Source organism: Hermetia illucens, chromosome 7, assembly GCF_905115235.1.
Source record: "Hermetia illucens chromosome 7, iHerIll2.2.curated.20191125, whole genome shotgun sequence".
NCBI lineage: Eukaryota > Metazoa > Arthropoda > Insecta > Diptera > Stratiomyidae > Hermetia > Hermetia illucens.
In genome coordinates, this window is record NC_051855.1 from 7992816 (window position 1) to 8011927 (window position 19112).

At 46.5% G+C, this 19112-nt stretch overlaps 1 protein-coding gene across 3 annotated transcripts in view; it reads left to right on the forward strand.

The window, feature by feature from the left end:
• The window catches only part of LOC119660933 (intracellular protein transport protein USO1), a 73888-nt gene that overhangs the window by 23782 nt on the left and 30994 nt on the right, over positions 1-19112 (forward strand). For 2 of the 3 annotated variants that reach the window (XM_038069924.1, XM_038069922.1), the window contains 3 exons: positions 7013-7087; positions 13543-14434; positions 14605-14709. In XM_038069924.1, coding sequence (XP_037925852.1) covers positions 13571-14434; positions 14605-14709 — 969 coding nt within the window. In that variant the 5' untranslated portion in view covers positions 7013-7087; positions 13543-13570. Of the gene's footprint in view, positions 1-7012; positions 7088-7531; positions 7651-13542; positions 14435-14604; positions 14710-19112 lie in introns of those variants that run through there. The other variant, XM_038069923.1, reaches the window with a different exon arrangement.

A 19112-nucleotide genomic window follows, 5' to 3' on the forward strand; every position in this document is an offset into this window, starting at 1 on the left:
CCCCGTAAATTGCCAATTCAATGGCTTCCCGCCTACGGTGTTCGCAGGCTTTAGCGAATCTGAGAACATTCTCCAGAGGCAGAGAGTGTGCAGATTCTTCATTGAAGAAAACCTTGCCAAGGTGTCTTCATCTGAGATCTGAGGATGCCAGGCAGCTGCATAAAAAGTGCAGGGCCGTCTCCTCCTCCTCCTCACATTGGCTGCTCGGTTGCGTGAATCCTTGCAATTTCACCCTTCAGAGTAGACTTGACAGTAGATGGTCGGATTCCAAGAGCTGGTTCTGGCCCCACAATTGTGGATGCAGACTCTCGGCGAGCTAGTCTGTCAGCCTCCTCATTGCCGGCGATGTTAGAGTGCCCCAACACCCACATCAGGAATGTTTCGTTCAGTCGGCCAAGTTTCAGCAGCACCTGATGACAACTCCACACCAACTGGTTTGATATGTTGTTGCCATTTAGTGCTGATAATGCCGCCCGACTGTCGGAACAGATTCGAATGGTGCGACCCCTCCATTTTTGTCGCAGACATTCTTCTGCTGCCAATGAAATGGCATATATCTCCGCCTGGAATATGGTCGTCATTTTTCCGAGGGGTCGGGCCAGTTCTATAATCGAATTCTCCGAGAACACCCCTGCGCCCGATCCATCCTCCATGACTGACCCGTCGGTGAAGATTATTAGGTCTGTAATATGAAAAGACTCATAGCCACTTGTCGACCATTCGTCTAGGATGTTACTATAACCGTAGGGCTTCGCTGCCCAGCATCCGGACCACGTAATCTGACAGCATGGCACACTATATCGTATTTAATGTAGAGGTCCAGACGGAAGAGATGCAGTAGTACATTGAGAGCGGCATTTGCATACGCAGTTCTTTGAATCCTATTAAGCTTCGTTCTATTGTACTTTTTACTAAAAATCTGTCTCGTGCAATAGAGCTGTACGTTAGGATGGGGTGCACCGCAGCTGTGTACATCCAGAAAATCATCATCGGCCGGAGACCCCGTTTCTTTGCAAAGCTTCTCTTGCAGGCGTAGGAGGTTATATAGGCCTCCTTAACCCTCAGTTCTATGTTAAATATCCGATTTAGCTCTGGATCTTGGTACATCTAGGAAAGAACCAATCTTTATTCATTCAGCCGCGGTAAGTAGAATCCAGGCACCCTTGGCTTGGTGGTGAATAGCATCATTTCCGTTTTGGTTGGGTTTATACCGAGTCCACATCTTGCTCATAATGGGGGGAACACTAATATCATCAAGTCGTCGGCATACGCGACCAAATTTCATCCATCACTATTAACCAGAGCACCGGAAAGTTGACGCTACCCTGGGACGTGTCTCAGGTGATAGGTCTGGTCAAGTGGTTGCCTCCCAGATCCGGTTGGAATATCCTGATTCTTACCATGGATATTATCCAATGCGTAAGATACCCCTCCAATCAATCCAATACTAGGCAAGGCTTCCGTGATGGCGTTGGTACCAACCTTGTTGAATGCTCCCTCTATATCCAAGAAGGTAGCTAGAGTACCTGCTTGTACTGCAGTGACCGCTCAACCGTGCCAATTACCTCGTGAAGAGCGGTTTCTGTGGATTGCCTTTGAGGTAGACGTGCTGGGACTAAGTGAAAGGCATTCTCTCCATAGTTGTCCTTACGCGGAAGCCCAGGGAGCGCTGCAGGGTCTTCACCCCGAAAGAGGTGATGCTGCCGCTTTCGTTATAAAAACCACTCGTCTTCTTTTTTTTCTTCAGTCTTTGTCCCGTTCACAAGCGGGGTCGGCTCGTCGTGATCGGTTTCGCCATTTGGCTCTATCGAATGCCTGATCTGGGTGCAATCTCGAGGCTTTCAAATCCCCATCCAGCGTATCAAGCCACCGTTGTTTAGGTCTGCATTTTGGTCGTTTACCATCGACTTCGATGTTCAGACTAATCTTGGCAAGTGAATTCTCGTTTGCACGAATTGCGTGACCATACCATCGAAGACGCCTCTCTCGCAACTTTTCCACGATCGGTGCAACCCCATAACGGTCGCGGATATCCTCATTTCGGATGTGATCTAAACGTGTGACGCCACTAGTCCAACGTAGAATCTTCATCTCCATTACCGCAAGACGCTGTTCATTGTCTTTTATGGTCGGCCAAGACTCAGAACCATAGAGAGCGACTGGACGGACGACATTGGGGTAAATTTTAGATTTGAGACGTTCGTTGATACGTCGATCACAAAGGACACCAGTGCGCGTCTCAAACACTGTGGTACGTATCCCAAAGAGATACAGCTCGACAAGTCACGGCCATGCTGCTTCTGTGGCATGACCGGCATTACGCTATCTTCACCTGAAGATTTAGTATATACGGCGAAGCTGTTTATACTACAGCCGATTTTATCCTCGGTAACTACCGATTTGATAGTCTTGGGTGGGTTGGGGTGGCTGCAAACCCTCGAAGCAAGGCTCTGACTCACAGTCTTCCTCGGTGGCGGGAAAGTGTGTCTGAACTAACAGCTCCAAGGTTTCACCAGAGCCTTGCGACTCTTTAAGAAAGAATGGGCTCCTATGTTCCTTGGACAAAATCTTACTGAACCATGCTGATTTGCTGGTGTTTTCAATGTTTTGACAATAGTCCAATCAAGGCAGTGCTTGAATGGCTGTCAATATTTATGTTTGTAGCAGATGTTGAAGATCTCCCTGGTCAGCTTCCTGAGACTGGAGAGATATTCATTCCAACACGGTGGCAGTGTCTTCTTGCTATGTTTAGCAAGACACAAGACTTTAAAGCCGGCATCGAATGCCTTTTCGAGACCCTCGACCTTTGACTCCAGTTCATCTGTCGTGAAATCTTGCCAATGATCAAACTTTCTCCAGTCGATCCTCCTGAAGGGTTTGGAGACCTCTGTGCCGAGATCTAGACTGAAAAGTATCCAACTGTAATCTGGGAAGGATCTCTGGTCAGACACTCTCCAGTTCTCCAACCTAATTATTCCATTGTCGGTAAGTAGATTGATATCAAGGACTTCCTCCTAACCGTCACAGTTCTCCGAGCTTGGAAGATGGAAGGTTGGTGTGCAGCCTCGGTTTTTGGCTTCGCTTTCTGCTCGTCTGCCAGCTGTTTACAACTATATTCCTCAACAATCGCTTGGTATTTAGCAAGGTCTTTGTCATCCCGCTCGTCGACAGTACCAGCTTCCTTATTCTTACCAATCTTGCTGAGGATATGCATGGCCTTCTGGTACTGGCTCTTGAGCAGGACTCCACTTCTTAATCGGCTTTCGGTGACCGACGCTCTTGTCGGTCTTTACTTTTGAGGGATCCTCGATATTGACGATTGCGGGTTAGGAGTACTTGGAGATCTTTAACCGAACTTCGAGTCGGACGGACCTGTTATACGGACTTTTATCGCGAATATTCTGCAGTTTGCGTTGTGTCAATACCTCGCTCAAGTGAAATGACTAATTTTCGCGTTTCTTGTGTGTCTTAATTTTTCATTCTCAGACTTACAACTTTGTTCCGGCAACAATATTTTTCATGCAACTTTGTAATTACTACGCCTGCTTGTACTCTGGCGGCGACTGCAGTCATCAACGACTAATTCTCCGTCTATATCTGCCACGCTACGCCGACCTAAAAATCGCCCTCTATCAGAGGAACATGTTCCCTACACAGCATCGGCTGTGCGCCACTGCACGCTTCCTCCTGTGCATCATCGACGCCCGCCACCGCGGTATTGCAGTCCTTTCCGATCTCATGTCATCCGAGCCGCCCCCAGCAGAACATCGATTCGCTGCCGAAACAACTGTTTGTGTCGAGGCTAACGTACTCCACCACTTCCGACGAAATTCTGGCCTATATCAGAAGCAAAGACAACTCAACTTTGTCTTCTCTCTATTTGTCAAGCTGACGAAGGATAGCTTTCGTAACCGAGTGATAGCGTCCTTCAAAGTGACGTATCCCCACGACTTCGATGTTACCGTCCAATCTTCCTTTCGGCCACAGGCGGTCGTGAAAATTTCCAGCTTAGCCTTTCTAGAAACGCACTCTTGATCTTGTCCTATTCCTGTGCGTTGCCTTTCCCAATCCCCTCATGCCCCTTTTACGTTGCCCCTGACACCCATCGTCTCGCTCTCGAGATGCTCAGATATCCCGACTCCACTCTCCTGTCGCATGCAAGCCTACCAAGTTAAACTTTCGTAAGGCGAACTTCCAAGGTCTAAACTCAACCCTGACGGCAATCAACTTTATTCCCCTCCTCTCCCGATTAACATGTAACCAAGCACTCAACACCTCCTACGATCTTCTGATCTCCTTTCCTGTTACGTCCCCTCCTCTTCTAAGTGCTTGCGCTCTTCCTCTGCCTGGATCACCACTGAAGTCCACAAAAACGCACTGCGAGGAAGAAGTTCCTGTCTTTTAGTACCCATACTTTTTTTTCAAAACTCTGCGTTCCTCGGTTAAATCCTTAATACTTAAGTCCAGAAACGAATTTTTGACTAGTGTTGAAGACTTACTTAAGCGCGGAAACTTCAAACCTTTCTGGTCCCACATTCGCAATTCCCGCTGTCCTGCCTAGCTATACCCTTCGTCCATTAAATTCTCTGGCTCCTCAGCTAACTCCCCCCAACAGGCCGGCCCTACACATTCTTGGTCCATCCGAAGACAATTTCGAGCGGCCGCGAGGAGGCCGAATTATGCCACTTTAACCTGAAGCATAATCAGACCAGGCCACCTCTTGGAGTGTAGAATTTTCAAGCAGTAAAACTTCAGGTTACTACCTTTCTCTCAAGGGATTCCCTGCCTAAATAGTACGTCCCAGGGCGGACTTAGTTTTAGCTATATAAGCCGCTTCTCGAATCACAATCACTGCACATTATTTGGTAAATGCCCCTTTTCGTCCAGGGGAAAGTGCCAACAGGTGGACCCTGTTGGCACTTTCGCTCACGCTGCTCCTAGGGCAGAGGTGAGGCAGCGTCTGATGAGTTGCCTCTGCCCTGGACGAAACCGTCAGTCAAATTTTTGATTTTTTCGATTCTTAATGCTTGGGGTGCTACGCTCCAAACTAGGGATCCATGGACTAAAAAACGAGGGAGTAAGTTGCTCCTCATTTAGTCCGGTCTACCATCCCGCAGATCCTAAACATCAAATGCCCCTTCTTTCTGCACTCCTAAAGGATCATTGACGCTTCGCAGTAAATTCTGTAGGGGTGGACGATTGAACATAAACCTACAACTTCCAGTTCAAACTTTTTTATCCAATTCCTGATGTTATTGAATAGTTGGAAAGCCGAATATCGTAGTGACTTCCATAAGCTCCAAAAATAGTGTTATCTGGGCAAGCCTATTGCTTGATTTTCCTTATGGTTAGCTTCTCAAAATCTTGAGGATTATACCCGTTCATAATAGCGGTGTCAATAATGTGCTGTCGTTCCTTATTGAAACCGTATTCCGAAAGAGGGTATGTAAATCATGCAAGTATAGGACGCCATTTTTGGGGAAGTGGGGTTCGAAGTTGCTTTTATCGTTCTCTGCGTTGCTGTTGACTTACGGTATATTTCGAACTCAATCTTCTCGCCCCGATATTCAAGTCTAGGAATGGTAGAGTACCATCCTTTTTTACCTCTAGTGTAAACTCAATTTCTTCTTCGATTGACGCTATGAACCTTTCAGTGAGTAACGATGAGTAAGGGTTCCCCATCGCCACTCCCGAAGTGGTTTTGTAGAATCTCTCCCGAAACACAAAATAGTTTTCATTCATGCAGAGCCTGGCAGGTTTGCATAAATTCGAACTCTTCTTTTTCATTATGGGTCAGACCCAAACTGACTCAACCACCTCTCGAGTCCGAAAATTGACTCTTTTACTGGGGTGTTGGGAAACAATGCCTTCACGTCGAACGATACCGATCAGCTCGTCTTCACCCATCCTCTCAATGCGCTGCAGCTTTTGGATTAGTTCGTCCGAGTTAGCCCCCCCCCCGTCCTAAGGGCCTGGCACTCATTGATCAACCACTTGGCGATACTGTACGTCGGTGAGTTCAACTCGGCAATGATTTCTTGCATCTCGTCCCTTTCGTTGTCGATTTTCGGTTGACATCTGATTCTTGGAAGCGCCGGGTTTGGCATTCCGATTCACCCAATGGTAGAGAATACAACACTAGCTTCCTTCAACGCTCGATCCGATCCTTTTCATAGATTCGGGTAGCGGGTTGTTTCACAATTCGAAGAAGTTTCCATTCTCCAGTTACCGAACGACAGCCTGGTCATATTTGGCTCTGTCCATAACGACGACATTATTCCCCTTCTCCTCATCATCAGCATCATCAACGGCGCAACAACCGGTATCCGGTCTAGGCCTGCCTTAATAAGGAACTCCAGACATCTCGGTTTTGCGCCGAGGTCCACCAATTCGATATCCCTAAAAGTTGTCTGGCGTCCTGACCTACGCCATCGCCCCATCTTAGGCAGGGTCTGCCTCGTCTTCTTTTTCTATCATAGATGTTGCCCTTATAGACTTTCCGGGTGGGATCATCCTCATCCATACGGATTAAGTGACCCGCCCACAGTAACCTATTGAGTCGGATTTTATCCACAACCGGACGGTCATGGTATCGCTCATAGATTTCGTCATTGTGTAGGCTACCCCTTCTTCGCCTTGAGAAAATATAGCGGTTTATCACGAAGTTTCCGTATTGTAACAGGCGGCTGCGAGGGGAGGAAAAATGAGGAGGGTCGTTCTGGATACGGAAGTATCCACACAGTTTCAGTTTTCAGTGAAAATGTTTCAGTTTCTTTATCATCACACTCAACGCTGTGAAAGTGATAAGCCTACAACTACGGGAAGTCACAAAACCAAACACGAACATCCATGACAGCCGGGATTCGAACCGGGGGTATCGAGATTGCGTGGCTGATACTCAATCAACTTGAAAACAGCATTCGTCAAAACTAAATGAGCAAAAAAATACCAAAAAAATATATTTATTTGTGGATTTTTTTACAATAACTAATCATTTCTATTTATCTTTTAGATTATACACCGGAGGAAAATATCTTACATCAAAAAGAGCAGGAGGAATATCTGAATTCCAATGGCTTGGAGGCGTGTAAGTAGAAAATCTTAATTTCAGCTTTAGAAAAGAGAATGCACACAATCTTATCTATTATATGAGCTCTTAATTCAATGGAAAGAAATCAAAAATGATCCTTTTTTCTCTAATTGTAAAATATTCATCTTGAATTACGCTTAAACCTGAAACTTCAGCAACAGCCATCTTCGGAAATCATGGAAACCGGCAAATCATCATCGATTCTAAATAACTCTAGTTCAACAACCACAAAACAGATGACAACCACAACTACAACAACCAAAAAATCAACAATTCAACAATCATCAAAAGTAACATCATCAATGCGTACTTCATCAATTAGTACATCATTCGATGAATCCAATGCCATGATATCTACGACTAATAATCAAAAAATTGATATCACCAATGGATCAAGTAATATAAATGGTGATCAACAAATTAAAATGGAGGATAATGATATCTCAACAACAAAAAAATCTAAAAAGAAATTATCTGATGGTACCACGTCCACATCGACCGGAAAAAAGAAATCGAAAAAATCCAAAAAATTGGATGCTGAAAAAGAAAATATTTCGGTGGTGAGTGTGTGTATACGAAAGGGTTAATTATGTGTTGTTGTTGTTGATCGTTTGCGTTTGATATTGTGTTAATCCACCGAAAGAATGAAACCGAAAATTTGTGATGTACTAAAAAAGGATACCAGTAAAAGTCGGCTCATTAGATCTGAATTTATCAGATTGAAACTAGCATCATTGCAAGCGATCTGGTAACGCTCTGCCTTTGCACAAGCGGGGTCGGCTCGTTGTAATCGATTCCACCATTTTGTTTTATCAAAAGTCTGATCCGGATGCAATCGCAAAGCTATCAAATCCCCATCTAGCGTATCAAGCCACCGTTGTTTCGGCCGTCCTTTCAGTCGCTTACCACTGACTTCGATGTTCAATTATCGTTTGTGCGAATTACGTGAATATCCCACCGAAAACGTCTCTCTCGCACGAATATTTTCATTTCGGATTCTCATCTAAAGCATGTCACGCCACTAGTCTGACGTAACATCTTCGTCTCCATCACCGCAAGACGGCGTTCATTGTCTTTTATAGTCGGCCGACATTCAGAACCGTAGATGGCGTTCGTTGATATGTCAATCACAAAGAACACCAGTTTTGGAACGCCACCCCATCTAGCTTACACTAGGAAAACATCATGTGCATAAGGCAGTGTACAGGGCGCTGGGCGATGTGACAGTGTCTACAACAAGGACAAAAGGGAGTGCACAGATGTTGTTGGCTGCCGGAAGGGTTCGGATTGGATGGGTTGTCTGCCGTTTAAGGGAGCAAACTTCACTAAAGAGGTGCTTTAAATGCCTTATGTTTGGGCACTTCGCGAAGGCATGCACCAGGAGCATTGATCAATCCGATCGATGCAGAAGGTGTGGGGAGAAAGGCCATATTGCCAGAGAGTGCAATAGGGACCCCAAATGCCTAAAAGAGGGACAGGATAACCGGCATATTCCCGGAAGTGGTAAATGTCCGGAATTTAGGAAGGCGCTCACTGCAATCAGAAAATGAGGTTTATCCAAATAAACCTCAATCATTGCAGGGTCGCTCGGGATTTACTTGAGCAGGCCACGTTCAAATCTGAGATGGAAATCGCCATCATAAGCGAACCGTATAGACACCGTCACGGTGGCATATGGGTCAAAGATTCGACTGGTGGAACTGCGATATGGGCTTGCGGTCGACAGGCCATACAATGTACTGCAAGTAAGGCAGGCAGTGGCTTCGTGTGGGCGAAAATAAGTTGTGTATATGTATACAGCTGCTACGCTCCACCAAGTTTGACACTGTCTGAATTCGAGCAAATGCTTGATAATCTTGTTCTCGACGCGAGGGGACGTAGTCCAAAGGTGATTGCTGGTGATTTCAATGCTTGGGCCCTAGAGTGGGGTAGTAGGGAATCAAATGCTAGGGGGCGCAGTTTATTAGAAGCTTTTGCGCAGATGGACATAGTTTTGGCTAATGAAGGTGCTGTAAACACTTTCCAGAAAGGGGGGTCAGGCGCGGTTCTAGACCTGACCTTTGTCAGCCCTTCGCTGGCGCGTGGTATGTCCTGGTGCGTCAGTGAACGCTACACCCACAGCGATCACCAGGCAATCTTCTTTGAGACATGTGTAGAGCCACAGGCCAAAAAGCTATCATGCGCGAAACCGAGAAAGATTTCAGGCTGGTCTGCAAAATCTTTGGATGAGGAGACCTTCATACAGGTGTGGTTAGATCAACCTGATAAAGCAAGCACCTCTACGGAAAGAGCCGTCCATCTGGCTCAATGCATTGCCAAAGCGTGTGACGCGTCCATGCCTAGAAGGTGTTCATTCCTCAGTAGAAGACCTAACTACTGGTGGAATGATGAACTGACCGGCCTTCGATCAGCCTGCCACCGAGCCAGAAGAGTGGCTCAGAGGGCGGTAGGTAGAGTCGAACAGGGGCAAAAAGAGCGCGCCTATAAGGCAGCCCGCAAAACCTCAAGCTCGCCATCCAGCGAAGCAAGAGGGAGTGCTTTAAGGGGCTCTGCTCAGAAGCGAACATAAACCCGTGGGGGAATGCCTACAGAATCCTGATGGGACGATTCAGAGGCCGTTCATCTCCGCAGATCACGTGCCCCACCCTCTTGCTAAAAATCATTCAGGGGTTATTCCCCCAGCAAGAGGAGAACACCGACATATCCCAACCACCTCTGAATGTGGCGGCAATTCCGCCAGTCACCAGAGACGAGCTGTTGGATATCTGCTGTAGAATAGGAGACAATAAAGCGCCGGGCCTGGACGGAGTACCGAATAAGGCCCTTAAGCTTGCCGTGAAATCCAGACCGGACATGTTCGCTGAGTTGTTCGAGGCGTGCATGTCCGAGGGGATATTTCCAGTGGCATGGAAGCGGCAGAAGTTGGTACTTCTGCCTAAACCAGGTAAACCTCCAGGTGAACCATCCTCATATCGACCCATATGTCTACTGGACACGGTGGGGAAAATGCTAGAGCGGGTAATCTATAATAGATTACTCCCGGTTATTGAGAACCAAGGCGGCCTTTCAGATAGGCAGTACGGGTTCCGTAAAGCCAGATCAACCGTTGATGCCATCAAATTGGTTACTGGCTTGGCCGAAGATGCAATTCACGGAAAGGGTAGTGCCAGCAAATATTGCGTGGTAGTAACCCTGGATGTGAAAAATGCATTCAATTCGGCCAATTGGAATCTAATACGGAAATCTTTAGCGAAGGTTGTTATTCCCGCCTATCTCACCGCTATCGTCGATAGTTATTTAACTGAAAGGAGGCTCTGGTATGACATCGATGGCGGACCCCAAGAGTACGTTGTTTCCGCAGGTGTCCCGCAGGGCTCCGTATTGGGCACGCTGCTGTGGAACATCATGTACAATAATGTATTTAATCTTCCCCTTCCGGGGGAAGCCACAGTGGTGGGTTACGCTGACGACATAGCGCTGGTTGTTGTCGCAAAGCATCTCGAAGATGCTGAGTTATACTCAAGTGAGGCAATCGGTGCAGTTAAAAGTTGGCTAAAGAGCTCTGGTCTGACACTTGCGGAGGAAAAAACGGAAGCGGTCCTCATCACCAAGCGCCGGAAGAGAAATTACGCCATATCATATCATCACTTCCAAGCCGACCATCAAATACTTGGGAGTGGTGATAGACAAGAAGCTTAGCTATAGGCAACATGTGCGGTATGTTTGCGACAAATCATCCACTGCAAGTAAGGCCCTGGCAAGGATGATGCCGAACGTTGGAGGGCCACGGCATTCCTCTAGGTTGCTTATAGCCAGGGTGGTGACCTCAATCATGCTCTATCCAACCCTAGTTTGGAGGGAGGCGTTGTGGATGTCAGGGAACGCTACCAAATTGAGTTCAGTCTACAGGAGGACAGCCCTGAGGGTATGCTCTGCCTTCAGGACTGTCTCAGATGATGCAACATTCGTCATCTCTGGAATGATGCCGATTAACATCTTGGCAGATGAGATGGTGAACATATACATTGCAAAGCCAACCTCTTCCTCATCGCGGACGAAGAAGACTGAAAGGGAGAGATCCATAAATAGATGGCAAGAACTTTGGGAACGCGCGGGAAAGGGCCGGTGGACGCACAGGCTCATTCCTGTCATCAAGGAGTGGTTGGAGAGACGACACGGTGAGATTAATTATAATCTCACCCAGTTTCTCACGGGGCACGGAGGATATCTCCAATACCTTCACAGGTTTAAATTGGAGACCTCAGCCGATTGTCCAAATTGCAATGGAGTTCCAGAGGACCCAGAGCATGTATTCGCATGCCTCCTTTTTGGAGTGTAAGCGTTGTGCCAAACGGTCCAGCTTATGACACTCCCTCCGTAGGCAAGCAATTTCTCGGAAGCCTAACACGCGGTCGTGATCACATTCTTCACTGAGTTTACGACAGTGTCAGCTGCAACGCTACCACCGCCCCCCCCCCCCCCCGAAGCACCCTCCAACGCGACTCTGCTTGTTCCAAGAGCTTCGACGAATTTGCCGATGTTCATCCTCGCGAAATTCCACACGCAGATAGAACGCTGGGTTGGTGCACGCAAGCAAGTAGCGTCAACCACTTCGAACGTGATATACTGGCGATCACTTCCCGAGAAGCCCTCCAGGACTCGGATATGGTGTTCAAAACTACGAGCCCATTTCTCGATGTCATTTCCAGAATCCGTCTTGTCTTGAGGCTAGCTGAGGCATGCCCCATTTAAGGGCTCTAGCTTTAAAATCACCGCCTGCCAAGATTCACCTCTCTATGCTCGAAACGAGGTCCTCCAGATCATGAAGACGGCGCCGAAAGGCCGGCATCGTCTCATTCAGCATCAGATCAACGTTAAAAAACATTATCCCTAATCGACGAATCCAGACAAACCCATCTCCCTCGATTTTGGACAAGAACACGAAATGGAACGAAATGGTGAGCGGTTGCACTCCGGTAGAATGCGGATCATGTGTGTCCATAGTCTAGGCCTCTGTAGCATTTGATGGGGATTATCCGCATTCGTACCCTGCATATTAGCCATCCGATTTTGATTTTCCCGCTGCTAAGGGGTTTCCTCGCATATTGCTCTGGGACTACAGCGAGTTTTTGGCCCCTCGAGCATTTACAGAGGTGATACCTATCCGGGCGTTGGTTACCTCAGAACTTCAACCTTTTCTGTGAGACAGTCAAGATCTCGGATTTCTAGAGAGTATATAGGCTTTAGACTAGGAACGAGAGCTTTCTCCCCCCAGTAACCCTTTGACCGCTTCGCAGAACTGATTCTTGCTCGTCTTTCGACCTAGTTCGACTCCGCCATCTTTCGTTTCCCATATAGATCCGGTAGCGGAATTCACTAAGAACTTCTGCAAATGGCTTAATGAGCAGAGAATAGTCCTTCTTCGTTTCTTTGTCCTTTCTATTACTGGCTTTTGATTTGTAACCTCCTTGTCTTTGGATAGACGGGTCTCTAGCGGCGTAGCCAGTTGTTTCCTTTCATCCTTCCTTCCTTTTTTTGGGCACGTCGTCCAATTTTCATGTTTTCCCCAGTTCGCTTTGCAGTGGGCTATCTGCGATTCGTTTGGCACTAGCAGTGTTCTCAGCAGGAAATTGGGCTGTTTCTGCCTTCGAAGCATCTTCCCCTACTCTCCACGTTCGCCTGTAGAAAGAGATGCAGTCCGGTAATTCCTATAATTCCATCAGCCCGTTTTTGACACCTTTGCTGACGTTCCTCTGGAGGAAAGTTGCCGACCGCATATGTTTCACCACTGCCGTGCACTTCCTGATGAGCCTTTCCTCTTCGGCTCTAACTGGGACGGTCGACTGCACGTCTACTCGGTTCGGGTTCGAATCCACCTACTCAGGACTAGCGATTCTGACTGGGGTTTCTCCAGAACAGGGATACAACAAAGTATTGGAGTTGCATTCCAGCACTGTCAGTCACGCCACTTGGTTAGACTTCCTCTCTATTTGGGCGTCCTGGTGTCACATCGGGTTTTTTAGCCCTCGCTGCCTCTTTCGCTGATAGCTGTGGGGAGCGACGCATTTTTGCGCTGCAGAGCTTGGTCGACGGAGAGCTGTCAAGCAGCATTCTGTCTAGCTGTCTAACAGGCATTCTATAATAGCTTGTTTCTTTTCTAATTTCTGACTTAAATGCATGGTTTGTGAGAGTTGCATCGTTGCCATTACTAGGAAACTCACTTTCACCAATAAGTGGTATAAAGCAAATTAGGTCTGGAATCAACCAAATCGTCTGGTAAGTATTTTCGAGTTAGGATATAGGCTTTTCACCTGTGTAGTTTGGTTAGGTAAGACTAGGCTCAAAAAGAGTCTTATTATATGTGTGTATTCAAATTCTATTTTCAAAATCACACGAAATAGTCCATGTTGTTACTAACTCATCATAATATTTTAACTTTATCCAACCCACAGTGAGTTGAAAGTTTTATCGGGGCAAACAATGAAATTCAACAATACTAACACTAACAACACCAACAAAGTTAATCTAGGAACAAATCGAATCAATAATTTGTCGAATTTAACATCTAAAATGGTTCTAAACAATAACATTGAGAACACAACAATACCAACAAACAGTCCTCCCACGGCTGCTTCGATCATCAAAAAAACAATGAATCATCAACAAAAATACACAATAAAAAATCAAACAATTGTACTTTGCGAAAATGAATTAAGCGAGAAGAATTCCAGTATAATTCGAGATAGTCCTTTCACACATCAACAAGAGCAGACTCAAGAAAAAAATCCCCAAGAAGAAATTTCATTTCAACAACATCATGAAAGGGATGAAAATTTCCTAACAGATTTTAGCAGTAGTATGGCATCAATGACCCATATAAACCGTATAAGTGCGAGTGAGAAAACCGATGATGCTAAAAATCTCATCAACGATTGGAGAAACTTCACTAATGTGAGGAAACAAAACAATATTGGAGTCATTTCTAAAAAGTTTCTATCAACCAGTAACAATGTTTTCACGTCAAGTGAATTTTCAAATGGCGATTGTGTTGGTGTTAATGAAACCGTTCAACAACAGCAGTTACATCAATACAATGTAAATCGTAATGTTCGATTCTCATTAAATATTCAGGAAGAAAAGTGCAATTTTGTTATTATAAAAACAAACGATACTCCCAAACATAACAATATTGACAAACCCCACGAATTGTTGAAACCCAAAGCGGGACAACAACGGGAACATGAAGTCCTGATTGGTAGTAACAATAGAAGTAGATATAGTACTTTTGGAAGCAGCAGAGAAAATATTGGAGATGGTGAATTACTTATAGATGTTAAAAAATTGGTGAGTAAAATTAGTTTGGTACCAATTGGTTGTCTTGCTGAGAATTAATCCTTAGAGATCTGAAGACGTCTATGCAATAGTTCAGACTTTAAAGTAAAATCAACAGGCAGACAACTGTAATAATATTCTGACTTCCATTAACGCAACTAATCCTTTCCTAACTTATATAGAGGAAGCTATACCAGGATAACCAGCAAATAAGCGAGCAGAAATATTCGCTAAGCGTGTATCGAAATCCTGTTCGAATATCACGGGAAGTAAGCGTCAAAACGTTGGTAAGCTACTCTTTTTACTTCAGTGCTCCAAATACACAGATCCTTTCCTTTTCTATGCGCGGCACGGACCAATTTCGTTGTGGTGGCACCACAGCCCGACGTCGGTCCCTGGCCGCCTGGATCGTTGTCCTCCAACTGTCTCGGTTCCTTGTCGTCCATATCGTGCTCTCGGTCTTCTTCGTAGTCTAGCTCCGTCAATAGGTCGTCCATTCATAACCTTTTTTTTGGGGTAAGGTAGGGGAATCTCTCCTGACTGAGTGATGGCTTCCTTCAAAGTGACATATCCCCATGACTTCGATGCTATCGTCCAATCCACCTTTTGGCCACAGGGGGTCTTCGTTAAGCCTTATCAGAGGTCTAAGATTCGTGAAAATTTCCGGCCCGCCCGCCTGCCTCGCTGAACTTGAATGATTCCAATAACTATAGGCTATTTTATCAAAATGTAAGGGGTCTAAGGACCAAGCTGTCGGATTTCAAACTGTTTGCCTTAGCATTCCAACATCATGTCATCTGCATTTCTGAAACCTGGCTGGATGACAGGATTTTAGATTCTGAGTTCCTCGAAGGTTACTCTGTGTTTCGTTGTGACAGAGACTGCGTTGCGCTTGGCAAGACAACCGGCGGAGGTGCCCTAATAGCTGTTAAGTCCCCTCTCCGTGCCGAAATCATCTTTTCTTCCTCCTCCTACGATTCTGTTACTATACGTGTCCTTCCGCCAAACGTATGTCCCTTTATCATATCGTGTGTATATTTTCCCTGCCTAACCCCCCCTTCTCTGTACGAGGATTTCTTCGACAGATTATCAGAGGCCCTAACCGTTTTGTTTCCCTCACTTCCTTTCATCCTCTGTGGTGACTTTAATCTTCCTATGCTCTCCTGGCCCGTTACACCTGGCCTTCCCTCCTTCCCTAATAACTCGACCCACCCTTCCCTTCCTCTATCCACTTTCATGTACACCTGTGGGGCCCTCCAATTTAACCTTTCTAGAAACCACTTAGATCGCACTCTTGACGTTGTCCTCTCTAATCTTCCTTTACGTTATCTTTCCCAATCTCTTCATGCTCCGTCTCACGTTGCTCCTGACGCCCATCATCCTGCTCTCGAGTTCAATGTTCAGATATCCCGACTCCACTCTCCTGTCGCTCGCAAGCCTATCAAGTTCAACTTTCGTAAGGCGAACTTCGAAGGTCTGAACTCAGCCCTGGCGTCAATCAACTGGGTCCCCCTGCTCTCTCCATTTACATGTGACCAAGCACTCAACACGTTCTATACCATTTTATCTGATCTTCTTCCTTGTTACGTTCCCTCCTCTCCTAAGTGCTTACGCTCTTACCCCGTCTGGTTCACCACTGAAATTCACAAAAAACTACGTCAAAAACGTTGCTGACTTAGTTTTTTTCAAATCCCTTCGTTCCTCGGTCAAATCTTTAATACGTAAGACCAGACACGAATATTTGTCCAGCGTGGAAGACTCACTAAAGCGCGGGAATCTGAAACCTTTCTGGTCCCACATTCGCAACTCTCTGGCTCCCCCCAACGATCTTGTGATTTACTCTGCCGCTACTTTTCGTCAGCCTATGTTCCTCCTCCTTCCTCCGAATCCCTCCCGATAGTAGATGTAGCCTGCTCCGCATCGCCTACCATTCCCCTTCTTACTCCTATCCTTGTCGAATACCTCATTGGCGAACTTGATGCCAAGGTCGGACCTGCTACGATGGTCTTCCAAACCTCTTTTTGATCAAAACTGGTAAGTCCATCTCCCTTCCCCTATCTCTAATTTTCAACAAAAGCCTTGAGGAGAATCATTTTCCCAGCTTGTGGAAAGAGGCTCTCATTATCCCCATTCACAAAAGTGGCAATCGTTCGCTTGCCGAGAATTACCGTCCCATTTCTCTCCTCTCCTCCTGTTCCAAAATCCTGGAAAGATATGTCAGCGACTGGTTGTCCGCCCACTTTGGCCAACACATAGTGAAAGAACAACACGGCTTCGTTAAACGTAGGTCCACTGCCTCCAACCTGCTTGACTTTACTAACTTTGTCGCCAAATGTCTAAATTCACGGCAAGAAGTGCATACCATTTACACTGACTTCGCGAAAGCCTTCGACACTGTAAATCACAAGACACTTCTATCCAAACTCTCGTCCGTAAACGTTCCCATACCAGTTGTTTTATGGCTTGCCTCTTACCTTTCCAACCGATCCTGCCGCGTCTCTTTTGACGGCTGTACTTCCAGCTCCTTCTCCCCCTCTTCTGGCGTCCCACAGGGATCTATTCTGGGTCCTTTGCTATTTTTATTTTTTATTAACGACCTTCCTCCCCTCCTTACTTGTCCCTGTTTGCTCTATGCAGACGACCTTAAGCTGTTTTCCGCTATATCGTCGCCTACGGACTGTGTTTCCCTTCAGAATAACCTGGACACTCTGGTTCGTTGGTGCTCGACTAATGGTTTAGCGCTAAACGTCAGAAAGTGTCACTCTATGTGCTACTCCTTAAAATCCTCACCCACTTCTTTCTCCTACTCGCTTAACGGACATTCCTTATCCTGCTTAAATTCCACTCAAGACCTCGGAGTCACTTTCGACAATAAGCTCCGCTTTGACACCCATTGCCTCGATGTCATCAATCGAGCAGCAAAATTGTCAGGCTTTATTCTTCGCTCCTCCTCTGATTTTGACTCCATCCAACCCTCCTTAGCTCTCTTCAATTCCCTTGTGAGGAATACCCTCGAGTATTGCTCCGTGATCTGGTCACCCTCCCGTAACTGTGATTGTCTTGCCCTTGAAAATGTGTAACGTAAATTCACCCGTTATCTCTTCTTTAAGAAAAGCCTCCCTCGTGTGTCCTATCTGGATCTATGCACATTCTTTAAATTTTCCTCGGGCCTTTGCTTTCTCCTCCTCCTGAGGACAATAATTAATTGGAATTCTCTCTGTTTGTTGTCCGTTAATTATTATAAATAAATAAATCCATTCTCGCACAGAGAGTTGGACTCCCAGAATGGGACGTCGTCGGACTACCAACTAAACACTTCCCCATTGTCAGAGAGCTGGCCTGGAAACGTTTGTCACATCACTTCGAGCTAGTCCCCGAACTCTCCGGCCTTGCGGAGTCTACAAATCAGGGAATTGCTTTCACCAATGGGAGGGAACTGTTAGTTCAAGGAAACCCTGCCATCCGGCTCCTCCACCAACTAAACCCGAACGTAATGCACAAAACCGCTCCACCTTTTAGCGCCCTTCAGCGTCTCCTTGACAATGTTGTCTGAACAAGGATCCCTTGTGTTTAAATAGAGCTGCTGACGGATCCCATCCTACCTTCCATAAGGCGCCAACCGACCAGGCGCGACTCTTCTGCCATATAGAGTTTAAATATACTATCATAGGTCCGACCCCCCAATGTGACCTCCATCCTCCTCTGATTCTCTTGCGATTCGCCTTCGCTCGACGAACGGAATCCACGACTTGCATAACAGCATCAAATGTGGATCTCCCTGCTTTAAAACTGAACTGCCTTAAGGATAAGTCTACGGCAACTCAGGGTCGCCTTTCCCTTTGCTGATAAGCGCAAGCCTCGCCACCTTCCAACGAGAAGAGAAAATGTTCTCTTTCAGGGAAGTGACCTCCTACCAGAAGCGAGCTTTGCTCCTGTTTATTGCGCTGCGGAGTCTACTTTTGGCTGATCTGTACTCTGTGATTATGTTAGATGTCTCTTTCTGGTCGCGTTGTGTCTAGCGGCTGAGTCTGTGACATTCCATCCCGAACTCTGCAATTTTCGCTGTGCACCAATACGTAGAAGGCTTACCACGCCTCGATGCCCTCCTGGGCATGAAAGCTCAGCAGGCCGTCGTTATTAGGTTGATACCTGAATTTACGACAGTGTCCCCCCCACGACCCCCAGGAGTGCCCTCCAGCACGTCCCCACCTGTTGCAAGAGTTTCGACAAACCTGCCGGTGTCCACCCGGATTCGTATCCTATACACTACCCAACCAATTCCTTCCCTTCCACCACGGCGAGTTTTTGGCCTCGGGAGTTCGCAGTGGTGACACCAATCCGGACATTCGCGTTTGAGGGTCCCTTCTACCTCGTTCTTTTTTGTGAGGAAGTCAAGGTCTCTGATTTCCACAGAGCATGTGGGTTCCAGGCTAGAAACCAAAGCTTTCTCTCTCAAAAGCCCCTTGACTGTTTCACAGAGCCTCCACCACCCTCCATTTTACGAATGGAAGACACTTCTGCTCCACTATCTTCGGGCTTGATCTTTTAACGAATTTCCCTGAGGACTTCCGCAAAGGTCTTGCCTTCTGTCGGCTTAATAGGCAGAACTGGTGGTCTAGGCCTCCTTCGTCTCGTCACCATTTCTTTTGGTGCTCCATCCTTCGTGTCCGATTTAGTTTTAAGCAGAAGG